General features: G+C 37.0%; 1 protein-coding gene across 1 annotated transcript; it reads right to left on the reverse strand.

Annotated features, from left to right (window-relative positions):
- Nucleotides 1-19,005: 19,005 nt before the first annotated feature.
- Nucleotides 19,006-20,019, reverse strand: LOC128984500 (uncharacterized). Its single transcript, XM_054403828.1, has one exon. The coding sequence runs from the start codon at nucleotides 20,017-20,019 to the stop codon at nucleotides 19,006-19,008; it is 1,014 nt and encodes a 337-aa protein (XP_054259803.1).
- Between the last annotated feature and the right edge of the window lie 669 nt (nucleotides 20,020-20,688).

The following is a 20,688-nucleotide window of genomic DNA, read 5'->3' on the forward strand; positions in this document are numbered from 1 at the left end:
GCAAAGAAGATCACCTATCTCTACCATCCTAAAGAATCCCTTGAACCTTTAGAAAATCCTATCTTTAATACATAATTAGGTAACTTACATTAAGAACAACTAGAACAATATCAACATTGATTGTGCACATTTATGTTCTATAACAAATTTTTGTAAACTAACAAATAACCGCAGGATGAATTGGTAGAAACCACAATTCAGTGTACATCGAGGCTGCCTGGTCTATTAAACCGAAGCCTGCTAAGCAAACTAGGGGAAAAAAAGTCTAAAATTAAAATTGTTGATTGTTGAAATGGCCGACCGAAATGGGGATTGAGGTTACCTTGGCTAGCGTGGTTATCGTCGGTGGTATTTTTTTTGTTAATTAATAAATTAATCAAAGTTTTGTGGATGGTGATTTAGGTCTTTGTTTAGATTTGATGGTTTGTTCCTTAAATAGATCAAGGACCTCTAAACAGAATTAATCCCACTCATTTAGCACTTCCTTATTCCTAGGTTAAGTTTAATACTATGAGTATTGAGTATTGCTGCTTGTGCTAATGTTTTTGGTAAGCTACTACTAGAAAGAAGTATTATATACCCCCGCCGCAGCAAACCTGCAGACTAAGCGAATTTCAACTTGTCTGATTACATTTTTACTAGCCTATAATATTTCCATAAATAAGACATATTTATTCCCAATTTAAGTAACATTAGATTTAACAAGAGCTTAGGTTTGCTGCTACAAGGAAGGTAAAAAGTGTTTCTTGACCATAGCCTATGTCAATAGTACAGGATGAAATAATAGCTATTTACCTTACAAGTGTAGTAAGAGCGTTTTTACATCACGCTCTTGCGTAACGTGTAACGTACAAGATTTTACCTGACCCGACAATAGGGTATAGGCCTACAGGGGGATACGATACGAACAATATTTTTCATTATCCATTTCACTCATCTTCTAACATTAACGTTCATTTACAAACAAAAGCGGGTCTACACTTTCATATCTGTTGGCACAAACAACTGAATGAGTAATATAGATTATTCGATTGTTTAATTTGATGTATCGTTTGGTTAGTTAGGTTAGGTTAACCTTACTTAACTAATCAAACAATATATCGAATAATCTATAAATCGATCGATATTTTCATTCGGTTGTTCGTGCCAAAAGTTATGGAAGTGTTCCCACAAAAGCTAGGTTAGGAAAATTCTTCAAAACATAAGAATAAAATTCAAGCGCACAGCTGATTTCTAGCGTTGAACGTCGTTGGCTCCATAGAGGTATATTTTTTAAGTTAAGCACTCAATGTTATTTAAATGGGTTTCATTACATCACCGAGTGAGTTTTTTTCCTTTACATCACTCGAGAAGTAACAAAGTTATTAAGGAACGCGGCAGCGTTCCGCCCCGCCAAGTCCCCCAGCGGTACACAGCTGCTGCAGTGTATATATACATGACGTGACAAAGTGGCTTTTTTACTCGTCTATAGCTCTGAAGAAACAAAAGCTATTAAAATAATTGTTCATCTACTGGATAGGGGCAATCATTCTCAACAAAATTAAAAAAAAGAATTTAAAAAACGGTTGTGTTTGAGCCAAGAAAAACTAGTTTGAAAATTCACAAATTTTCCGTGTTCTCCTTCTTCTCCTTAAATGTTGACGGACCTACAGCCCAAACCACTGGCTCAATTTTAATGTTTTTTATGTTGTTTGAAAGCCCTTAGCGTGTAGATGTGCCTTTTGAGGGTCTCAAGTCGGTGCGTTGACCCATAAACCCTTGGCAAGCCCTCAAAGTACGAGTTTGGCCCATTTAAATAACATGGGATTAAAATCAAAACAAAAGAAGGACCAGCTGCGATTAAATCTTAATTAATTAAATGTTAGAGAAATTCATAGGAACAGCTGAAAAATTATTTTAATACTTTTATAAAGTATTTTTTTCAGGTATACTGAATGATTTGAACTACTTACTATATAAAATTACTTAGAGCAGTGATATTCCCCGATACTTTCCATTGAAAAATGCAGTGTACCGATGGTACACTGGTACAGCAGCTCGTCATTTTTAACAGTTTAATACTACTTATCAAAACATATGAAACCTAGGAACTTGAAACTTAGTACTAGTACGCTAGTATTAAGGTTTGTTCTATGTTTTGATACACTAAAACAAATAAAACGATCGGGAAAATCACTCTACATATGTTAAACAAGCAATTAAAAAGTGATATGTAAATTTAGGATAAATGAGTTATTCAATATTTGTTTTGCCTTATGCTATTTCTAACAAACCTAATTAGTTTGATTACATTTTTACATCTCTAATAAGGGCTCAATTTACACTAGTCTTTAGATATACGGGTTTAATTATTAGAACACTTATGTAACATCAACACATTTTATGTTGTTCAAGATGAGCATTGATGAAATTTGAAACTGAGTTTAAGCCCAGTGGGTTTGTTAAATAGTAATTTTGGTACGTGTGTCAAAAAGTTTTTAATCTGTTTAAAGCAGATAAGACCAAAAATGTAGAATTTAGTTCTACATTAACAATATTATTGAAATTAAATGAGATGTAGTTGTGCCGTGGTCTATATATCAGAGAAAAGAGGATTTTTATTTTAACTGTTAATTTTCTACAAAAATAAATAAAATCTAACAAAAAACCACTAAGTGGTAACACTTTCCCCGCCAAGTCAGCAATCCAAAAAAGTTAATAAATCATTACTTTTTCCGCCAAGAAAAACAATGTAATGTATGTAAGTTTGGCAACTTGGCGGCAGACTTTTGCTCGATCCCTTTAAAAAATACCATAAAACTAGTTTCATTGAGCAAGTATCCCTCCCATTGGTACATTGCTAGGTGAGAGCTTATTTTACAAAATTTGACCTTATTTGTGCCACATTTCATAAATTATACTTAGTTGGACTAATTAATTAGAGAAGTTGATTTGTGAAATTATCCACGAACGTAACTTAAATGAAAAAAACCAAGCAAAAGTCTGCCGCCAAGTTGCCAAACTTACATACATTACATTGTTTTTCTTGGCGGAAAAAGTAATGATTTATTAACTTTTTTGGATTGCTGACTTGGCGGGGAAAGTGTTACCACTTAGTGGTTTTTTGTTAGATATATATAATGCTTAGGATAGGGAAGTTTAACATGGCGGGTTAGGTAAATAAATTTACCTACGACCGTTTTTTAAAGTAGCCATTTCAGTCCAGTTCTTAGAATTGAAAAGTTTCACTTTACAGCTGTTTGCTTTCATATCCGCATAGTTTCATTTCATATCCGCATAGTTTTCTCATATCCACACAGGTAACGGACCAATGAGGTTCAAGTATTGAGAGAAAAGAATTAAAATTGTAATGCTTCGAACGTCAACTAATCAGCTGATCAGCTGACGAAGTTTAACAAACACGTAATTACAGGAAATCAGCTGATTATACAACAAGTCGTTGCATCACTTTCAGTGGCAATGACAATACACAAAAACATAACCTCTCTAAAAAGTTATCAGTAGTGATTGTTAGTAATTAAATCCAGATTGATAGTAATTAAAAAACGGTCGTAGGTAAAGTAGTGTACGCAACTCGCGTTAATAGTCTTTACGACACTCGTAGAAGTTTTTAAGGCACTCGCCAAGGCTCGTGCCTTAAATTTTGTACTCGTGTCGTAAAGACTCACTTAACGCAATCGTTGCGTAAACTACTATTGCCAAATTTTATCAACATATATCCATAAACAAGTAAACTACAAATTTTGTCATTTTCTCCATAAGAATAACATGGGAATTTTTAATTAAACTTTTTGTTTATTTTCTCCGTGACCGTTAGGCATAAAACAGCGCTTCAATATACTAAATTATATATCTTTTCAGCTCTACAAAATGGTTAAGAAAGAAATTGCAAAATTTTTTTAAGTATATATATATATATATAGGCCTATATGAATTTGAACGGATGGTGTTTTTGGCCTCTGGGGACCTCAAAACGAAAAAGTAAACCGGTCCCGGGTCTTGGTCTTACCATGAGACCTACGGTAATAGCTTATTCCCTATAAGTTATGGGAAATTTGCTAATAGACCTACACTAACTTAGAGGCCTAGCCCATCCACTTTGTGCTTGTGATAATATGCATTGCAACAAGTTGTAGCCTAGGCCTAGTTCTTTTGTCTCAAAAACCTGCATTAGATAGGTAGTCTAACTTAGGCCTATTCTTCCATTTTTTTAGCCTAGCCTATATTTCTGAATGGACTGATTTTACCACCTGTGGACAGGTAGGCCTAGGTGTTTAAATGGATAAGGATGAACGAAGGAAACGAAATACAAATTAATACCGTAACATTATTTGTTTGAATAGCCTGCTCAAACTTTAACTTTTAGAGTACCTAGGTAACTTAGGTTAGGTTAGGCAAAAAATTTACAAGTATTAAATGCCTAATGCAAGTATTGTGGCAAGATTTAGATTAAAGGTTCTAAGCCGTTCTAAACATCTGCAATACATAACTTTAGGTGGCATTGAAAATCAATCAAGTTTTTTTGTCAAGATCTTCCTTTGTAATGTCCCAAGATTGAAAATAAATGTAGATATCCTAGGTATGTTTGTATAGGCCTACATTTGTAGCGCAATATTTACAAATTTTCACACTCGATCCATTTCTTGGGTAGGCCCAAATTCTCTTCTTCATTGTATAACTTTCTTCAAAACGTGCACAAAACCAATCTTAGTGTCGGTCATTTTGTGAGAACTACTTGAGTTTATTTTACACAGAGGATGGGTGTCCGGTAACCGAACATGGGTTAGGCGTCCGGCAGTGTCGTCACCGGGTTGTGGGGGTCTGGAACACCATTAAGTACCTACCACAACGATACAATATACAGCCATCGGTGTTCGTGGTGGTGGTGGTGTAGTGGATAGAGTACTCGGCTGTTGTACAAGAGGTAGGCCTATCTAGACCGAACCCCATCGGTAGACCCAGGCCCGGTCTGGCTCCATTGGAGGCCCTCGGCTAGATGTTGATTTGAGGCCCCCAGCCAGAAATAAAACAGGACCATGGGGTGCTCTCACGTCAACAATTAACTTAGTTAGCATATGTTTGCTGCGCCGCAGGTCCATAAAAGGGGCCTAAGGTGGTTTTAAATGCTTAAAAGTTTTTGATGATTTTGATTAAATTAATAATTGCTAAATTTCCATAAATTAAAATCCTTTTATTTATTAATCTAATTCCAAGGTAACACTCAATTAAAATTTGATATAAAATTTGCTTGTGATTCTATTCACCTCTATAGCTGCCATAAAATTTAAAGGCCTATTCTTAAAATTGTTTCAAATCTTCAATTTAAGACCAACACCTAGTTTTTGGAGTTTTTGCCATACATGGTAAAAAAGCATATCATGTACCCATACTTGGGAATAACGAATAGAAATTCTAACGAATAGCGCTATTAGTTAGTTTTTTCGGCTAACTTCTATTTTATTCATTAGTTTTTAAAAAGAGCTGGAAATAACTTCTACTCAGTTAGTTTTATAGCCAACGAATAGATAATATATTCGCTAGTTTTAAATCGGTAGTTTTTTTGGTCAGGCGAAAGTATTTCCAATACGGGTTATTTATTTGCCGTGTTCAGTGAGGGCTGCGTGCGTACGTGAGAGGTCAGCGCCCTTGTGACAAACAACTTAGGGGGTGGGGAAAGAGAAAGTCAAAGTCCAGTCGCTTTGGTATGCTGTGGACTCTGTGGGCGAGCCAATGGCAGCCAATAACAACACCCCAAGCACCGAAGGGTGGGAAGGGGGAATGTTTGTTTGGCGATTGATCTGTAATCTCAAGTGTCAAAGTCTTCACTTCAGGTTGATGTTCATTATCTGACCGTGACAGGTGTTAATTTTTTGTTAGTTTCTTAGGTGTATTGTTGTTATATATATTTTAGTGATAGTTAAATATTTTTTATACATAAGTTATTAAGGTGTACGGTTTTAATTAAGTACCGGTACAGTAGATTAATAACATTTGTTTGCAATGGTGGGCGAGTGTGATATCAAGTGACCAAACTTAAGTGACATATTTCAACAAGTTGAAAAAAAATTAAAAGGGTGGAATCCCGTTAAAATGTTTATTGTGTTTACCCAAAACAAAAATAATTAAAGCATCAGTCACAAGTGCTTCGAATTTGAGAGCGCATGTTAATAAGTGGAGAAAAAGTATGATGGTCTCGTTTTTAAGTTGAACAGTTGTAAATTATGTTTGTGTATCGAAAGTAATGTTTATGTCAGGAAAGGTGAGATGATCACTATTTGTTTTTGTCTTTTGAACTATTGAAAACAGAGTGATGACAAGTTTTTGTATCACCTTTGTCGGGGAAATAAATGTGCACTCAAGTTTGAGCCTAAATATCTCTTAGATGAACTAACCGATTTTGTTGAAACAAAAATTAAATATAAGCTGGTTTAAATAAAATTTACGTGGTGTCAATTAAAAAATTTTCCATTTACCAGAAAAATTTATATAGTTGAAAGATACTAAAAAGTACCGGTTTTTAAGAAACTCTGCACTAACACTGAAGTTTAAAATTTATTTGTAAACAAACCACTGAGCCAATCTTTCTGAAATTTGTATGGCTTATTGGTAGGTTCATTGTTAACATTTCCATGCATTTAAAAATTTTTATTCACAATAGTTTTTATGCTGCTGTTATTTTTTTAAACATATGCTAACATCGTTAATAAGACACTGAAAATTTTGTTCAAATTAACATCATGTTTGCCGTGACACAATAAATAACATTAATATGATAGATTTATAATGCGAACAAAGGTGGTTTTTAAACAGATTTATATTTGTAGACAAAAATTTCTCCCGTGACTGGCAGCAGGCCGCCTGTTGTTTGTACGATATTTCCCAGCCGGGCGGTAGCACTTGCGAATCTGCGACGTTGCCGTGTACCTGGCTACCACACTGACATTGCCCGGCAAACTAATGTGTAAATCATTATTTGTTTAGTTAGAAATTTACATAAAATTACTAACAAAATATTCACTAGTCATGAAACAAATACATTATAAACACCTTTGTTCACTGCGAACGTCTGTTCAGAGCGGCAAGCCTAGTCATTACTAACAGACGAGGAAACGGCGACACCAATTTTGAATAATAACTTCTTTTAAAGTTTAATAGGCATTTCAAGTAAATTTTTTCGTAGTAATGAGTGTAAAGTGTAATGTAAATGTGATGATGTCTAATTAATATTTAATTATAACACAATTAGTAACCAAGATGTGTCATTATTTCATTACGTATGAAATCCTTCAAAACAGCTGTCCAACAAAAAGCTATCTTCTACGAATGTTGAAAACTAACTTTATTTTCTATCAGTTAGTTTTTCAACTAACTAATAACTTCTATCAGTTACTTTTTAAACTAACTAACTAGTAACTTCTATCAGTTACTTTTTATGGGACTAACTTCTAACTTCTAACTAGTTAGAAATTTTGACTAACTTTCCCAACTACGTGTATATGTATTCAAAATTCAAAAGTGTTACATGATGTACCACTTTTGAATTTTGAATACATCTATGAATGAAGCACATACATTTATTACACATTTTACTCCATAGTTGTACTTCAGCAACAAAGACAAACAGAAATAATCAAAAGTATTTGAATTTAAATGTTGTAAGGTTTACCAAAACTTCTGATGATTTCCGCCTGCCTGTTTGTGACTTCTCATTGTTAGCAGAATTAGAACTGAAACCAGCTAACCATAAGTTCAAACAGTTTGACTTTAATTTGCTTTTATTTTGAAAGATTTCCTATCCATTTTTATTTTACTTGCACATTTGGGTGCACACGTTTCATTTTATAAACTGAACGATTCACGTGTTAGTAATCTTTGAAACAATACGTCATAAACCACAACGTAGGAATGACTGGAAACAGTTGTCGGTGATTAAACTAGCCGTAACACCATATTCGACCTTTTGGTGTTGAGGCTTACTGGTCGAATAAAATCAGTTGTAGATAAACTGACGGATAGGAATTGGGAGCAGTTTTTAGGGATAATACATAAAATGTAATAGCATTTATTTTTGTTGTTTAAAAAAATATAAAATTGCCAAGACACTGTGTTTTATATAGGTACTGATGATATAGATTTTAATGCCTGTAGTAAAATCTGTTTTAAGAACCAGGTAACAAATAAATAGGAATATTTGTTATACAGTAGAGTCCCGCAAACTCGGCATAATGTGGACTGGAAGGGTGCCGAGTTTGTGAAATGCCGGGTTATCGGGAACTAGGGTTAAAAATAAGAACAATACAATTTTTATTCCTTTTAGCTGCCTTATTTATTTATATTTATATTATATATTACAAGTCAGTATTAAGTCATCAGATATAGTACAACAAATCCTTGGTACGAGTTGCGAATGATTTGACTTAAGCCCATGTTTAACTCGGACTCAAAAAATCACTTATTTTCTGAGCCAGGTAATGGCCGAGTTATCCAGACTGCCGGGTTATCGATTGCCGAGTTTGCGGGACTCTACTGTACTGAGTTAGAGACATTAGGCCTACTGAATAGTTTAAATCTTGCAGTCATGTAATAAACTAAAAAATTTTAATTAATTGTAAATGTTGTCAATCTATTATGTTTTATACCAAAGTAACAAAATATTAATGCAAATGACAACAAACAATAGGAATCAAGCGGGAAAACTCCAATGTTTAAAGTAAAATTATATTCGATAATTTTCTTTGCAATGACTGAAACCACTGCACCGATTGAACGCCACCAGTTGTTGTTGTAGTGGAATTCACTCGGTTTTTCATTCGACTGAAAAAAACCACTGGTTTTAAAAACAACCGATTGACAGATTGACTAGTAGATAGCTTTTTTTCAGTTGCTTGTCCCATCACTATACTAGTACAAGCGCTAAGCTGTCTGCTTGAGTCCAGACACCAGACAGGTTAAGGGCACAGACGCGCCGGCACGGCAATGTCTCGTCACTACCTCGGAGCGCTGGGCACTAAGCTGATTCGAACGGTGCGTTGCAGTGAATTCGGTGACTATCCTCTAGTACCGAGTGACTATCACTCTGCTTAGTGGCTACCCCTAACTGTAATTCAATTTAAAAAAAAGAGTATTGTTTATTAGAAATAGTTTTTGCAAGACTACGTCGCTGTGAAACAGTAAAACAAAATATTTTTTATTATAACTAAATTTTTTGAAATTGATTTTTTGGCTTTTGGAGGCCCCTTAAACCGGAGGCCCTCGGGGATCGCCGACCAGCCGCCCTGGTTAGACCGGGCCTGGGTGACACCATCTTTTTGTCAAAGAATTTGCTTAGAATGCCATTTCTTCTTAACTGTAGGCTAAATCTTTTGTTAGAATTTGAGACATTTATAATTGTATTTTCTGAACAGAATTTAACATCCATTTGATTTTTTTCACTATGTATCGGCAAGTTTGGTTAGTTAGGTTAGGTTATGACAGTAACAGCCGTACGCCTAATCCACTTTTGGTTACCGCACACATATCCTCTGCCTTATTTTTAAGTCTAACTTAGGCTTAGCCCAATGTTCTTTTTTGATAGCCATCTTATATCTTTTCTTTAGTAAGTAATTTTCTTCTTTTATTTTTCTAACTTATTGAATCAATAAATTCAATTGTTTCCACGATTGGGATCTAACAACACTTCTTAATATATAATCTAAATTATATACAGCCGCTTGTAATATATTATATAATAAACCTTCTTATATAATAATATGCATTCTTACAGTAGACCCCATCTTAACCTACCTCACATTAAAGGATAATCGGATTATCCGCCCTCGCTCATAAAATATTAAGTTAGGCCTTACAGTTTGTTTTATTTGACCTCCTTTGGAGAGAAGTTAGGTTTAACCGCCGCTTTCTAGGAATGTCGGTATTTCTGCTCCAACGCTCGGTAATGGGAACAATACGCTAAATTTTACAAGAATGTTACTGAAGAATAAGAAATTTATTGAGAGGCTATAAGTAAACTTTCTTTCTTGTAACGAGACAGTAATTGTCTTCGACAATAAGTTCTGTACTGTATTACAATAGATTTGGAAAGCATAAATTGACTCTTGCATAACTTATGACTACGTATAATTTATTCCATTGAAAGTTTTTTGACTTACCATGTTTATTTGTTACTTCTTTATAGGTATAGGCTATATATTTTAAATCGACCAAAATTCCCGAAGTGGAATAGACAATTTGAACAATTTGACAAATCTAATACATGGTAGCCTATTATACAGATACATTAAAATTCACAGTACACAAGGCGATCAAATTTTTACGGACCAAATAAAGCATGATATTTGAAACAAACTTGTTAAGGAAAATGATCAATACTGGGCAGATTGGTGTATGCTAAATTAATACTTAGACAAAAATAATACAAGACAATTACTTACGTTCACAAGGTTGTAGACCACACCTACATTTACACCACACCTACGGACAATTTAAGTAACTTTGCATGTAGGTTTATCGAATCGAGCGAATATTTATTCCGACAAATGTTTTACGATGTTCGACAAATTCAATTTTCTAGTTATTCTATAAATTCTTTTAACTAATTTACAATTCCTTATAATAAATTGACAATTGCTGTCAGTTTGACTCACATAAAATTCTCCCGAATGCAATTTTCCGATCTACGAAAGAGGTATTTTACATATGTACGAATATCGCCTATACGTCCGCTAAAGTTAAGTTTGCCCTCCGGCTCTAAGTGTCTGTTGACTGTTCAGCACTAGTCGTTCAAACAGCTGATCTGTATCCTTCCGCGTTTGTCCCTGACTGGATCATTGGACCACGGTGTTTGTCCCAGATTTTGATTTGAATGTTCAAAATTGGCACAGGTGTTGGACAGGCAAGCAACTACTAATCATTTGCGAACCTAGGCTCATAACCCGTCATTATTAAAAACATTTCTCATTCCTTTGTGGCCTCGGTCTTCCCCTTCAACTCGGGTAAATAAATAGAGATACTCGTGTTTGAGCTTTTGTTGCAACGTAACCAGTAGACTTAATTAATACAAGTTGCATGGACATTTTGCAAATTTAACTCTTAAGTTAATTTTTTTAGTTTCATGTTATTAAAGCAATTTTAACTTAGTTTTTCAGTGGGTTAAATGAAAAAAGTAGGCCAGAGGCTTCTTGGCACTTTTCAAACAACGGCCGACTTTTACATTTATAAGTTTCAGAATTTTTACTTTATAAAAAAAAAACAGATTTGTGAGATTGTTGATAATCTAAAATTTTAAAAGTTCAAAAGTATTTCAGAACACATATCAATAATGAAGTCATTATCATAACAACTCAAAAAATTGGTTTGTAAATTACAATGAATGTAAACCTTTGCAAGTGAAGAAGCATGCGTTGCAGTCGTTTGGGAGCTGATACAAAAGTATACATGAATCAAAATTATTAACTTTACCTTGTCCTTATATTTATGAGTTATGTAAATACTTAATGAAAAATATAATCCTTTTTGATAATCACACGAATGCGTATAACACAAGACGTAATTTCATAATATATCCCTCACACTCAACAGCCAAATTTGAATAATCTCCTGTATATATGACCCGTAGGGTAATTAATAAATTATTATTAGAAAAAGACACAGACTTCAACAATAGTTTTTTGAAGAAAGTCAGGCAGTCTTTGTATGACAATGGATTTTATACATTGAATGACTTTTTTAACAGTAGTGCTAAGTTAGTTTAAGCTTTGAGATGACATTGTACTCACTCATCATCAATGTATGACTATTCCCCATGTTATTTGTATATTTATGGAGAAATAAAACTCTTTCCTTCTTTCTTTCTTTACACTTTATTAGTTTCCTAGTAGCAGCAAACCTAGGTACTCATTAAACCTAATGTTATTTAAATAGATTTAATTGAAAATCAATTCAGACAAATGGAAATTCGCTTAGTCGGCAGGTTTGCTGCGGCGGGAGTATTTTCCTTCATTTCTTCCTTTAGTGCTGTAGGAAATCTCCTGGGTGGAACTTGTATAGGTCGCACGGATCTATCTAGCTCAAAATCATATAGGCCATCAAAACATCCTATGCCTTTTCCGATATCTGGATATGTAGACAGCATTTCATTGGGATTTTCAGAGCCTTTTATCTGATACACCATCTCAACAAATGAAAGGAGTCCAAACTTAATACAATCTTGGACGCCTAGTAATGGATTATGAGGAGTTTCAATTATCTCAAAAGTCCCCCTGGGTCATTTAACCCTGTGTCTCCGGTTTTTCCACCAGATATGAATTTTTAATTTTTCCAAGTGAATATTAAGACTCACCTCCATAAAACATTAGTCTAGTGTCGCTTTCTCTTAGTTTGGGACTCCCAACTAATTTCTGCTAAGTGAAAATCCCAATAAAATTGCATGACACACCACTATCTATTAGACATTTTAGTTGCTTGTTTTCCCCCTTAACACACATAGGAAGGTTTCCCCCTTAACACACATAGGAAGGTTAACATATAACTGCCTCTTAGGGAAATCGTCATCAATGTTGAAAACATCATCATCACCCCTATCAAGACTTGGTTGATCGTTACATCCAGGAGTTTCACAATTGTTTTGCTTGTATACTTTGGAATAGTGATTTTTCTTTCGTTATTTATTGTAAACTTGTCCAAATGCTGACAATCCAACTGGGGAGCAGTTGGTGGTTGCACTGGGGGGGATAGTGGCCTCTCCTTCTGCATTTTATGTGACGGTAGACATGGGAGGCTCGGGCCGAGGTACTGGAGCTGCCTGACCAGCTCCTTCCTCTGAGCCTTTGCCTTGGGAATCCCTCCCACAGACACGACCTTCATGAATATCCCTCCCTCAAGGACTATTCTGTCGCTTTTTGATCTGATCCAAACTGCCATCTCCTCGTTGGCGCAGACTAGGACCATGTAGCCCTGCCTACTGTAGACAGTGTTGAATCTTGGTCGGACCCCTTCTTCCGGAGCCTCCCTCCAGACGAGAGACAAGATGGACTCCTGAAGTGCTTCCATATGGTCGTTTGTCAGCAGAACCTCGGGGTAGACACCAATTCTGATCCCCTCTGTTGCCTGTTTGTAGGAGAGTCTTTGGGGTTGACTGGTTGCCCCCTGGGTGGATGGCATTGCCCCTGCTGAACTCTCTTTCTTCCTGCTCTTTTTCTCTCGAGCCTCTTCGGGGGTTTTAGTATCCTGCCTTGATCTTTTAAGCCTACTGCTTGGGTCCCCTTCGTTTTCGTTCCTTTTTAATGGCTCGAGGCTTTTCTCATATGCTTCTTGCCTTGAGCACCCCTCCCTGATAAGCCAGTGGAATCTTTTTGTTCTGGAGCTACTCATTTTTAGTCTTGGCCTCCTTGCAGACAGTTTGAGTTTCCTTGCTCCTGCCTCTAACACCTTAACATTTTGGGAGTCTTTGTTGAGGAGGCTTTCCTCCTCTGATAGTGTCAGGGCATCCCCTCTCTGAGGTGCCCGCACCTCTTGGAAGGATACGTTGTGATCTCGAGAGACAACATCTTTTGGCCCTGTGGCCACCTCAGATGTATCCATCTGCTGGTGCATTGCCACAGCCACCTCTAATACAAGGCCGCGACGTTCGAACTGGCAACGCCACACTCACCCGCCGCCTGGGTCCGGCACTCATGCTAGGCTATAAACATCAGTGAGAATATTGCTGCTCTGTATCAATGAATGAAAGTATTTCAATTACATATTTTAGTGAATTTTAGGGTATGGTAAAGTAGACAAAATAGAATCTAGGTTTTTATTAGTGAAAAATTGCAACATACAACAATATGTCTAAAATTAAAAATACAAACATAATGTTTTTGGTTGCATTTATCATATTGTAAGAACGATAAATGTGGAAATAGATGAACTTAACATATTTCCTTTGTGAATTTGATAATCTATACTATTATATAACAATCTCATGGTGTCTGTATCTATGTGTGTTATTCAACATAGTAAAAACTACTAGACAGACTGGGCTTAAATTTTACAAAATATAGCTACTATACCAAGATGGTAATACAGTAGGACTAAGTTATTGCCACTTCAATATTTATAGAGACTTTGGGATTTGTAGAGACTAACATCTAACAATTTGTTCAAATAAAATTAATTTTCAATTTTCAATAGAAATATTATGTTTTTGTCTACCTGAGGAAACCATTAGTTAGCGACAACAAAATTTGAAATTTTCATTTTGAAGGCATACTGACTGAATAATTTATTGTCTTTGAATAATTACTAAGCAAAACGTTTTTTATTTAGTAAACGATTTCAGAAGCTAGGTCTCCATAATAGGCTTTCCACAATATTAATAGAATTTTGTTATCACATCAACATTCAGACTGGAGCCAGATACTATGATGGTTTTATTGTTAGATGGTGTAGTACATATTTTTTACTAGAAGGCCTACTTAACAGAAACACCGGTTTATTTCTTCGAAGTGCTAGTTAGGGGAGAGGGGGGCACTTATGGACAATTTCAAGATTTTATTTTTTGTATTTTTTTCCTTGAGTTTTTTCTTAGTTAAGTATATTAAATTATTTAGATAGCTTAGCTCATTGCCAACTGAAATACCTGATTTTCAAGTCATTATAGTATATTTCGTACCAAGGGCCGAAAATGAGGTTTTGCCGGCTCGAGATAGTTTTTAAGTTCGAGACGAAGTCGAGAACTTAAATCGATCGAGAGCTGCAAAACCATTTCGGTCCGTAGTACGAACGCTATTTTTCACCACACTATACCCTATTACCACTTTTCACCACTATAATAATGCACACTGTCAACACAACTACAACTTTAAGGTTATGTGAAGAAATAATTTGAGGAATCAGCAAAAATAAAAATAAATAGTAGCTAGGCAACGGTGACAATTACACAATTATATTGCAATGCTATGGATTTTGATTGTGTATTTAAAATGCATTCATGTTTTAAGTAAGTAAGCGGACAGCCGATTTTGCGGCCCCGGCCTGTAAAAACCTGCTCGGTCCCCAAATTACGATGACAGCTGGCATGGCCAGCAAAACGTAACTTTCAGCCACCAATTAACGTATGTAATACAGCCAAAAACATCAGAGTGTGGTGAAAAAGCATTTATGGGGCTTAAAATATTTTGTTTACTTAACATCTGCAACCTGTCCACTTCTGCCCCATTGTGGGGTACAAGTGGACAAAGAAAAAATTACATGGGGCACATGTGGACACTAGGAAAATGTACTCAAAACACCTAAATTATTTTTAATTATGTTTATTTGCACATCTATTAGTCTTTAAAACAAATTTAACAATGTTTTTAACAAGTCCATCCCCAGTTTTTAAGCCTTTTTAATAGTAAAATTTCACTAAAACATGATATTAGCTTACAATCTTATCAACCGCTTCTGATATAAGACTTTTGATAATTACAATGATAACAATTATTCTTAAACTCTTTCAGCCGCTCTTGTAGACTATCTTTAGTGAAACATTTTCAAGGAATTGGCCTATCCCATTTGAAAGTTATCAAAATTTAACTTAAAGGTGAAAATGCTGACTGCTCTTTCAGTCCCTCCTACAACTTTAGGCTGACCAAGTTTAATAACTACGTCAGTGACGTCCAAAACACTCTCATCCGATACATCAGGCATTACAAATTTAGGAGGTCCAAACAAATCTTTTTTTCTTAAGAAATTGACTGTGAATTCAGTAAAACTATGTTTTTCACTTATTTGGGCAACGAAATGTCAATGTCAAACAGTTTTTTTTTAAAGCCAAAAAACAAAATCATTATCTTTGATGTTGCTCCATCTCTCTTCACTTCTTCACATTCCTCTTCGCTTTTGCTTTTCTCAGTCAAAATAAGTAGGCTTATTCCCCCATCTTTATCAAAATCGATCGATTCTTGCGATTCGTCTGTGTCAGATGTTGCAAGAAACGATTTCTGGTTGATGCTACCTGGTGCTGGCGGTAGATTTAAAATTGGGGCATCCACATCTTTTTCCAGGCCCAATTTCTTTAAACGTTTGTGAAGCATTGACTTCGACAACCCATGGTCAGCAGCTGCCTTTCTAATGGAACAGTTTCCATTAATAATGTCATGAAGTGCCCGTTGGATGGTTTCTTCAGAAATTGTAGCTCGTCCAGTTTTGGGTGTGTAGGTTCTCACCATTGTGACCTATAATATAAAATATTGCATAAGTTAGAGATAATGTGTTTAAAGATTGAAACTGTAGTGTGACCCATTTTCAAAATTAAGTAGGAAGCCTAAAAAAAATATGAATAATATTCCATTCGAAACATAAGTTTTAATATTTTAGGCCTAGGCCTGCTTTAATAAGGCCTACTACTTTAAATTTAGTTTGCATAAGTTACTTATTTTAAGTAAAGGACAACCTAGTACATATTTCAGGCTATGTTTAAGGCAAAATAATCAGTGAAACATGCTTAAAGGTTATTCCGGGGCACATGTGGACGTCCACATGTGCCCCATTTTTGCTGTCCATAAGTGCCCCAGGTGACATTTTTGTATATTTCCCTCCAAATTTTAGTTTTAGGTTATGTTAAAGCATGCAATATATACATCAAAATGTAGCCAATTTACTGCAGAGTCATGTTAAAACACCTTTGTAAGATAATAACAAAACCTCAAAACAAGTTGTCCTTTTGAAATCAGCATTGAAATTTTACTTTTTACTGTTAGAAATAAAACAAAAAAAACTTACCTGACACAAAGTTGGCGCAGGAGCTCCAAACTTCCTGAGAAGAACCACTGCTTACCTGTGGAAAAATTGCCAACTAAATCCAACATTCAAAGAGCGGGTAATTCAAACTGTCCACTTCTGCCCCTGTCCACATCTACCCCCCCCCCTCTCCTCTATATAAATTATTTTATTCACTCAACAACAGCTTTTATCAATAGGATAAACAAATAAATAAGGAAATAGTACGGCATTTAAGATGTCTAATTCGACCGAAGAATAGCAGGAAGCTATTATTGCTTACACGGCGGATCACTTAGAATCTTAGAACACTGTAGGTGTTATTCATTTTTAATTGAGCTTTCATAATTATTCTTGCATCCAGGCACATCACATCTATCTGGCATGTTGTAGTAACAAGTTCAATTTCATTTACTAATGATTAAGGATAGTAGAAACGCGATTATGTACGTCGGTACGCGACTCCTCCATTCACTGTAATGGTAAGACGACCGTGCATCAAGACACGGAAGAAACGTTGCCACTTTTCGCTCGCCGCGGCCTTGTATTAGAGGTGGCTGTGTCATTGCTGTCCCCTCCTCTACTTCCATACCTTCTAAATCTACTGGTTTTATTGTTGTATACCAAAGTGGTAAGGGAATGAAGAGTCACCCCGAGCAGAGCCCCGCTTGCCTGGGGAAGGTTGCTTAAAACTGGAAGTCGCCTGTTATCCAGAGTCCGCTTACCAGTGGCCAAGCTACCCTTGGCCATGCAGTCCTCGGCGTATGCCGTTCCACCTTGACTTGGGGTTGATTAGATAGGGAAATGAAAGTAAAGCTGAGAAAAGAATAGTTGGTGGCAGATTATTGAGTCAGGGGACTCGATAGAGAGAGTAGTATTAAAATAGCGGAAAATAGATACAGTAAAGAAGCCTGCCAGTTTAGCACCCTAATCCTTTTGGGGGGAAATGTGCTGATAGAAGAGTCGGATCAGGGAGTGCCCAGTTAGGACACGCACTTTTGACCCTTTAGTGGGAGAGTAGGAGGGCAGTGCTTCAGGGAAATACTGGCTCGGTACATGTGAGAGTGCTTGATAGATTGACAACTTTTTATTAACATATTTAAATAATATACAATTCAACCCTTTACATTCCATGCAATTCAAAGGTGGTATCTTCATGCAATATAAGTCCACATGCTCATTATGAGCTTCATTTTTTAAACTTTACATGCAAAATACAAATGTGGTTCGATGATGCAGTCCACCTTAAATCCTTGGTTGACAAGCTAATCACTTTCACTTCTTAACTATTCAAAAAACTTAAAACTACCTAACTAATGGCAACCTAACAATAAAATTTGAACGCATGGCCCAGGCTTGCTGCACTTTGGAACGCCACTCCACATTTAACTAATAGATTTATCAAAAATGTTTACAATGTTGGAAATTAAATTTCCCTAACTAAAACTAGTACAAATAAATATCTAGGAAAGGTGCAGCAAGCCACTTAAAATTAAATAAAAATGATAAAAAATTTATTAAATTTAACAATGCACAAAAATTGATTATGAAACTTTGAACTTCACTCCACTTTTTTATTTCTTTTTTTTTTTTCCACAAAACACTTCACAACAAGATCACAAAATACAAATCACAAACAAATTTTATATAACAACAAAGGGCCATGCGTTCGATACCACTGATGGGGGTTCCCTACCATTGCCGATGGCCTGTGATATGAGTCACGTAGATGTTTCGTGACCACATGATCACATCAGAGACCATCTGGCGTCTAATGGCCTGGGCACAGCGCGAGGAGATGTTCAACAGTTTTAACACTCGCTCGTTCGCCATGTCCCAGGATCCCAAGGAACCCACGATGAACCCATCCAGGGTGACAGAGTATCCCTTGAGGCGAAGTTCATCAGCTAGCTGACGGTACTTCTCAATTTTGAGTCGTCTCGCGTCAGCTAGCGCCCCGTACCTGTTTTCGAACGGGATAGCCACATCCACCAAGTGGATGCGCTTTTCCCGCTCGTTCGTGACGACCTTTACTACCTACGGGTAGTAAAGGTGACAACCCTGGTGGTTCCGGTCCTTTCCGGGATTGATTCGGCTAAGCGATGGAGTACTGCATCATGGCGCTTTCTCCAGCCCTCACTGGTCGGCTGGCAGTGGTTCAGCACGTGAGGCAGAGTTTCTGCCTGCTCACCACAGCGCCTGCACCTCCTATCGCCTTCGCCCCAACGCCTGCAACCGTTCAGAGGGACGGTGCCGAGGCGAGCCTTAAAAATAAAGCGCCAATCGGCGCTTGAACTTGCCGGCCTGGATGAAATTATTTGAATCACGGCATCGGCAAGCCACGTCGAAGACCTTCCCCTGATCAGGCTTCCTAGTGAGTGTCTTCTTCAACTTGAGCCTCATGGCAGTCTTCAATCTTGCAAAAAGATGGCCCCTTGCGTCCTCTGGGACAATGACTGGACCGGAAGTGCCGTCAGGCGAGGGAATTCGAATTTGGAACTCCTCCCTGTCATGGTCGAACTTCCAGTAGACTCCGATTTTCTTTTGGAGCCTACCGGCGGCATTCCTCGCATCAGTCCACAGAGAACCGATGTCACCTCCATCCCTGGCAAAGTCACCGTCCAACCTACCGGACAAGTAGTCGGCAACCTCGTCAAGGGAAACGGGACGCCCAAGGCGTTTCCTGGCGACATGCGAAAGAGTAGCTCTAGCCAGGTCTTTCACCACAGGGTCAGTACACGTGACCATGCGGAAGGCATGGGCCACGGAGGATATGTCAACTAGGTCTGCCAGAGGGAACATTCCGGCCCCTCCCTCTGCCACACCCAGATAGACCACCTCAGCACTGGCTCGCTGTGGAAGGTAGAGCCACTTCTTCACCATTCTCTTCACGTCATTGTCAAGCTTCTTCAGTGGGGTCTTGGCCACCCTGGCTCCTCTCATGATGAAGTCTAGCCGTGGGAGTATGAACATCCTCACGGCTTCCAACTTCTGCCAAGGTGCCAGAAGACTCTCGTCAATCTTCTTCACATCTTCGGCCATTCTGGCAATGTCATGTTCCGGTGTTTGGTCCACTTTGAATCCAGTTGGCACCCCGAGCTGACGGTACTCCTCGCCCTCTTTCAGACACACCATAGGAGAACCACCGATCTCGTACTCGGTCGCCAGGACTCGCCTGCGGTTGCGGCAATCCACCTCGAGGCTTGCGCACTTCCTGGGGTTAAACCTTAGGCCAGCCCAGGCAGCGACATCCTCCGCCGTCCTCAGGAGCCTGCGCATCTGCTCCTCGCCCGACGCAATCAGAGCCAGATCGTCCGCGTAGGCCACGACAGAGAAGTGGCATCAAAGTCAAAGTCGAAGTCAAAACATTCTTTATTCATTATAGTTTCACATTACATGAACTTGAATAGAGTCATAAGCTAAATTCAAAATTGCTTACTGCTAATTAAATACATAAAAAGAGTACTAAAATTACTTTACTTGAACTTTTAACAAAACCATGACTTTAAGGATAACAGTATTTGGAATTCAAATTAAGTTAGGCCTAACTGTTTTTTACTAATACTAAAGAATTCTGTTACTGAGTAGCAGGGAGTTCTTAAAAAATATTCCTTTAAGAGCTGCTTGAATTTATTAAATTTTGTTTCTTTTCGGATGTGAGCTGGTATAGACTGGAGAAATTTTAGCCCTATGTAAGATGTCTTTTTAGTGTAAAATTCGAGATTATGCCGAGGTAGGTTAATTTTTAATCTGGTGTTATATACTAATTGTTCTGTTGAGCTGGATGATAGTTGGATCTGTTTTGCATAAATTATTGTTTCATAAATATAAAGACTATAAACTGTTAATATTTGTAATTCACGAAAGATGCTCTTGACTGGCTCTTTCTTTTTAAGATTTTTCATCACCCTGATAGCTTTTTTCTGCTTAATTAGTACTTTATCTAAA

Source organism: Macrosteles quadrilineatus, unplaced genomic scaffold (genome assembly GCF_028750875.1).
Source record: "Macrosteles quadrilineatus isolate MER2022 unplaced genomic scaffold, UCM_ALF_1.0 Scaffold_2__2_contigs__length_208266976, whole genome shotgun sequence".
Taxonomy (NCBI): Eukaryota; Metazoa; Arthropoda; class Insecta; order Hemiptera; family Cicadellidae; genus Macrosteles; species Macrosteles quadrilineatus.

Excerpts from the sequence above, each read along its gene's own strand:
- LOC128984500 (XM_054403828.1), bottom strand. The coding sequence starts at position 20,019 with ATGCGCAGGCTCCTGAGGACGGCGGAGGATGTCGCTGCCTGGGCTGGC.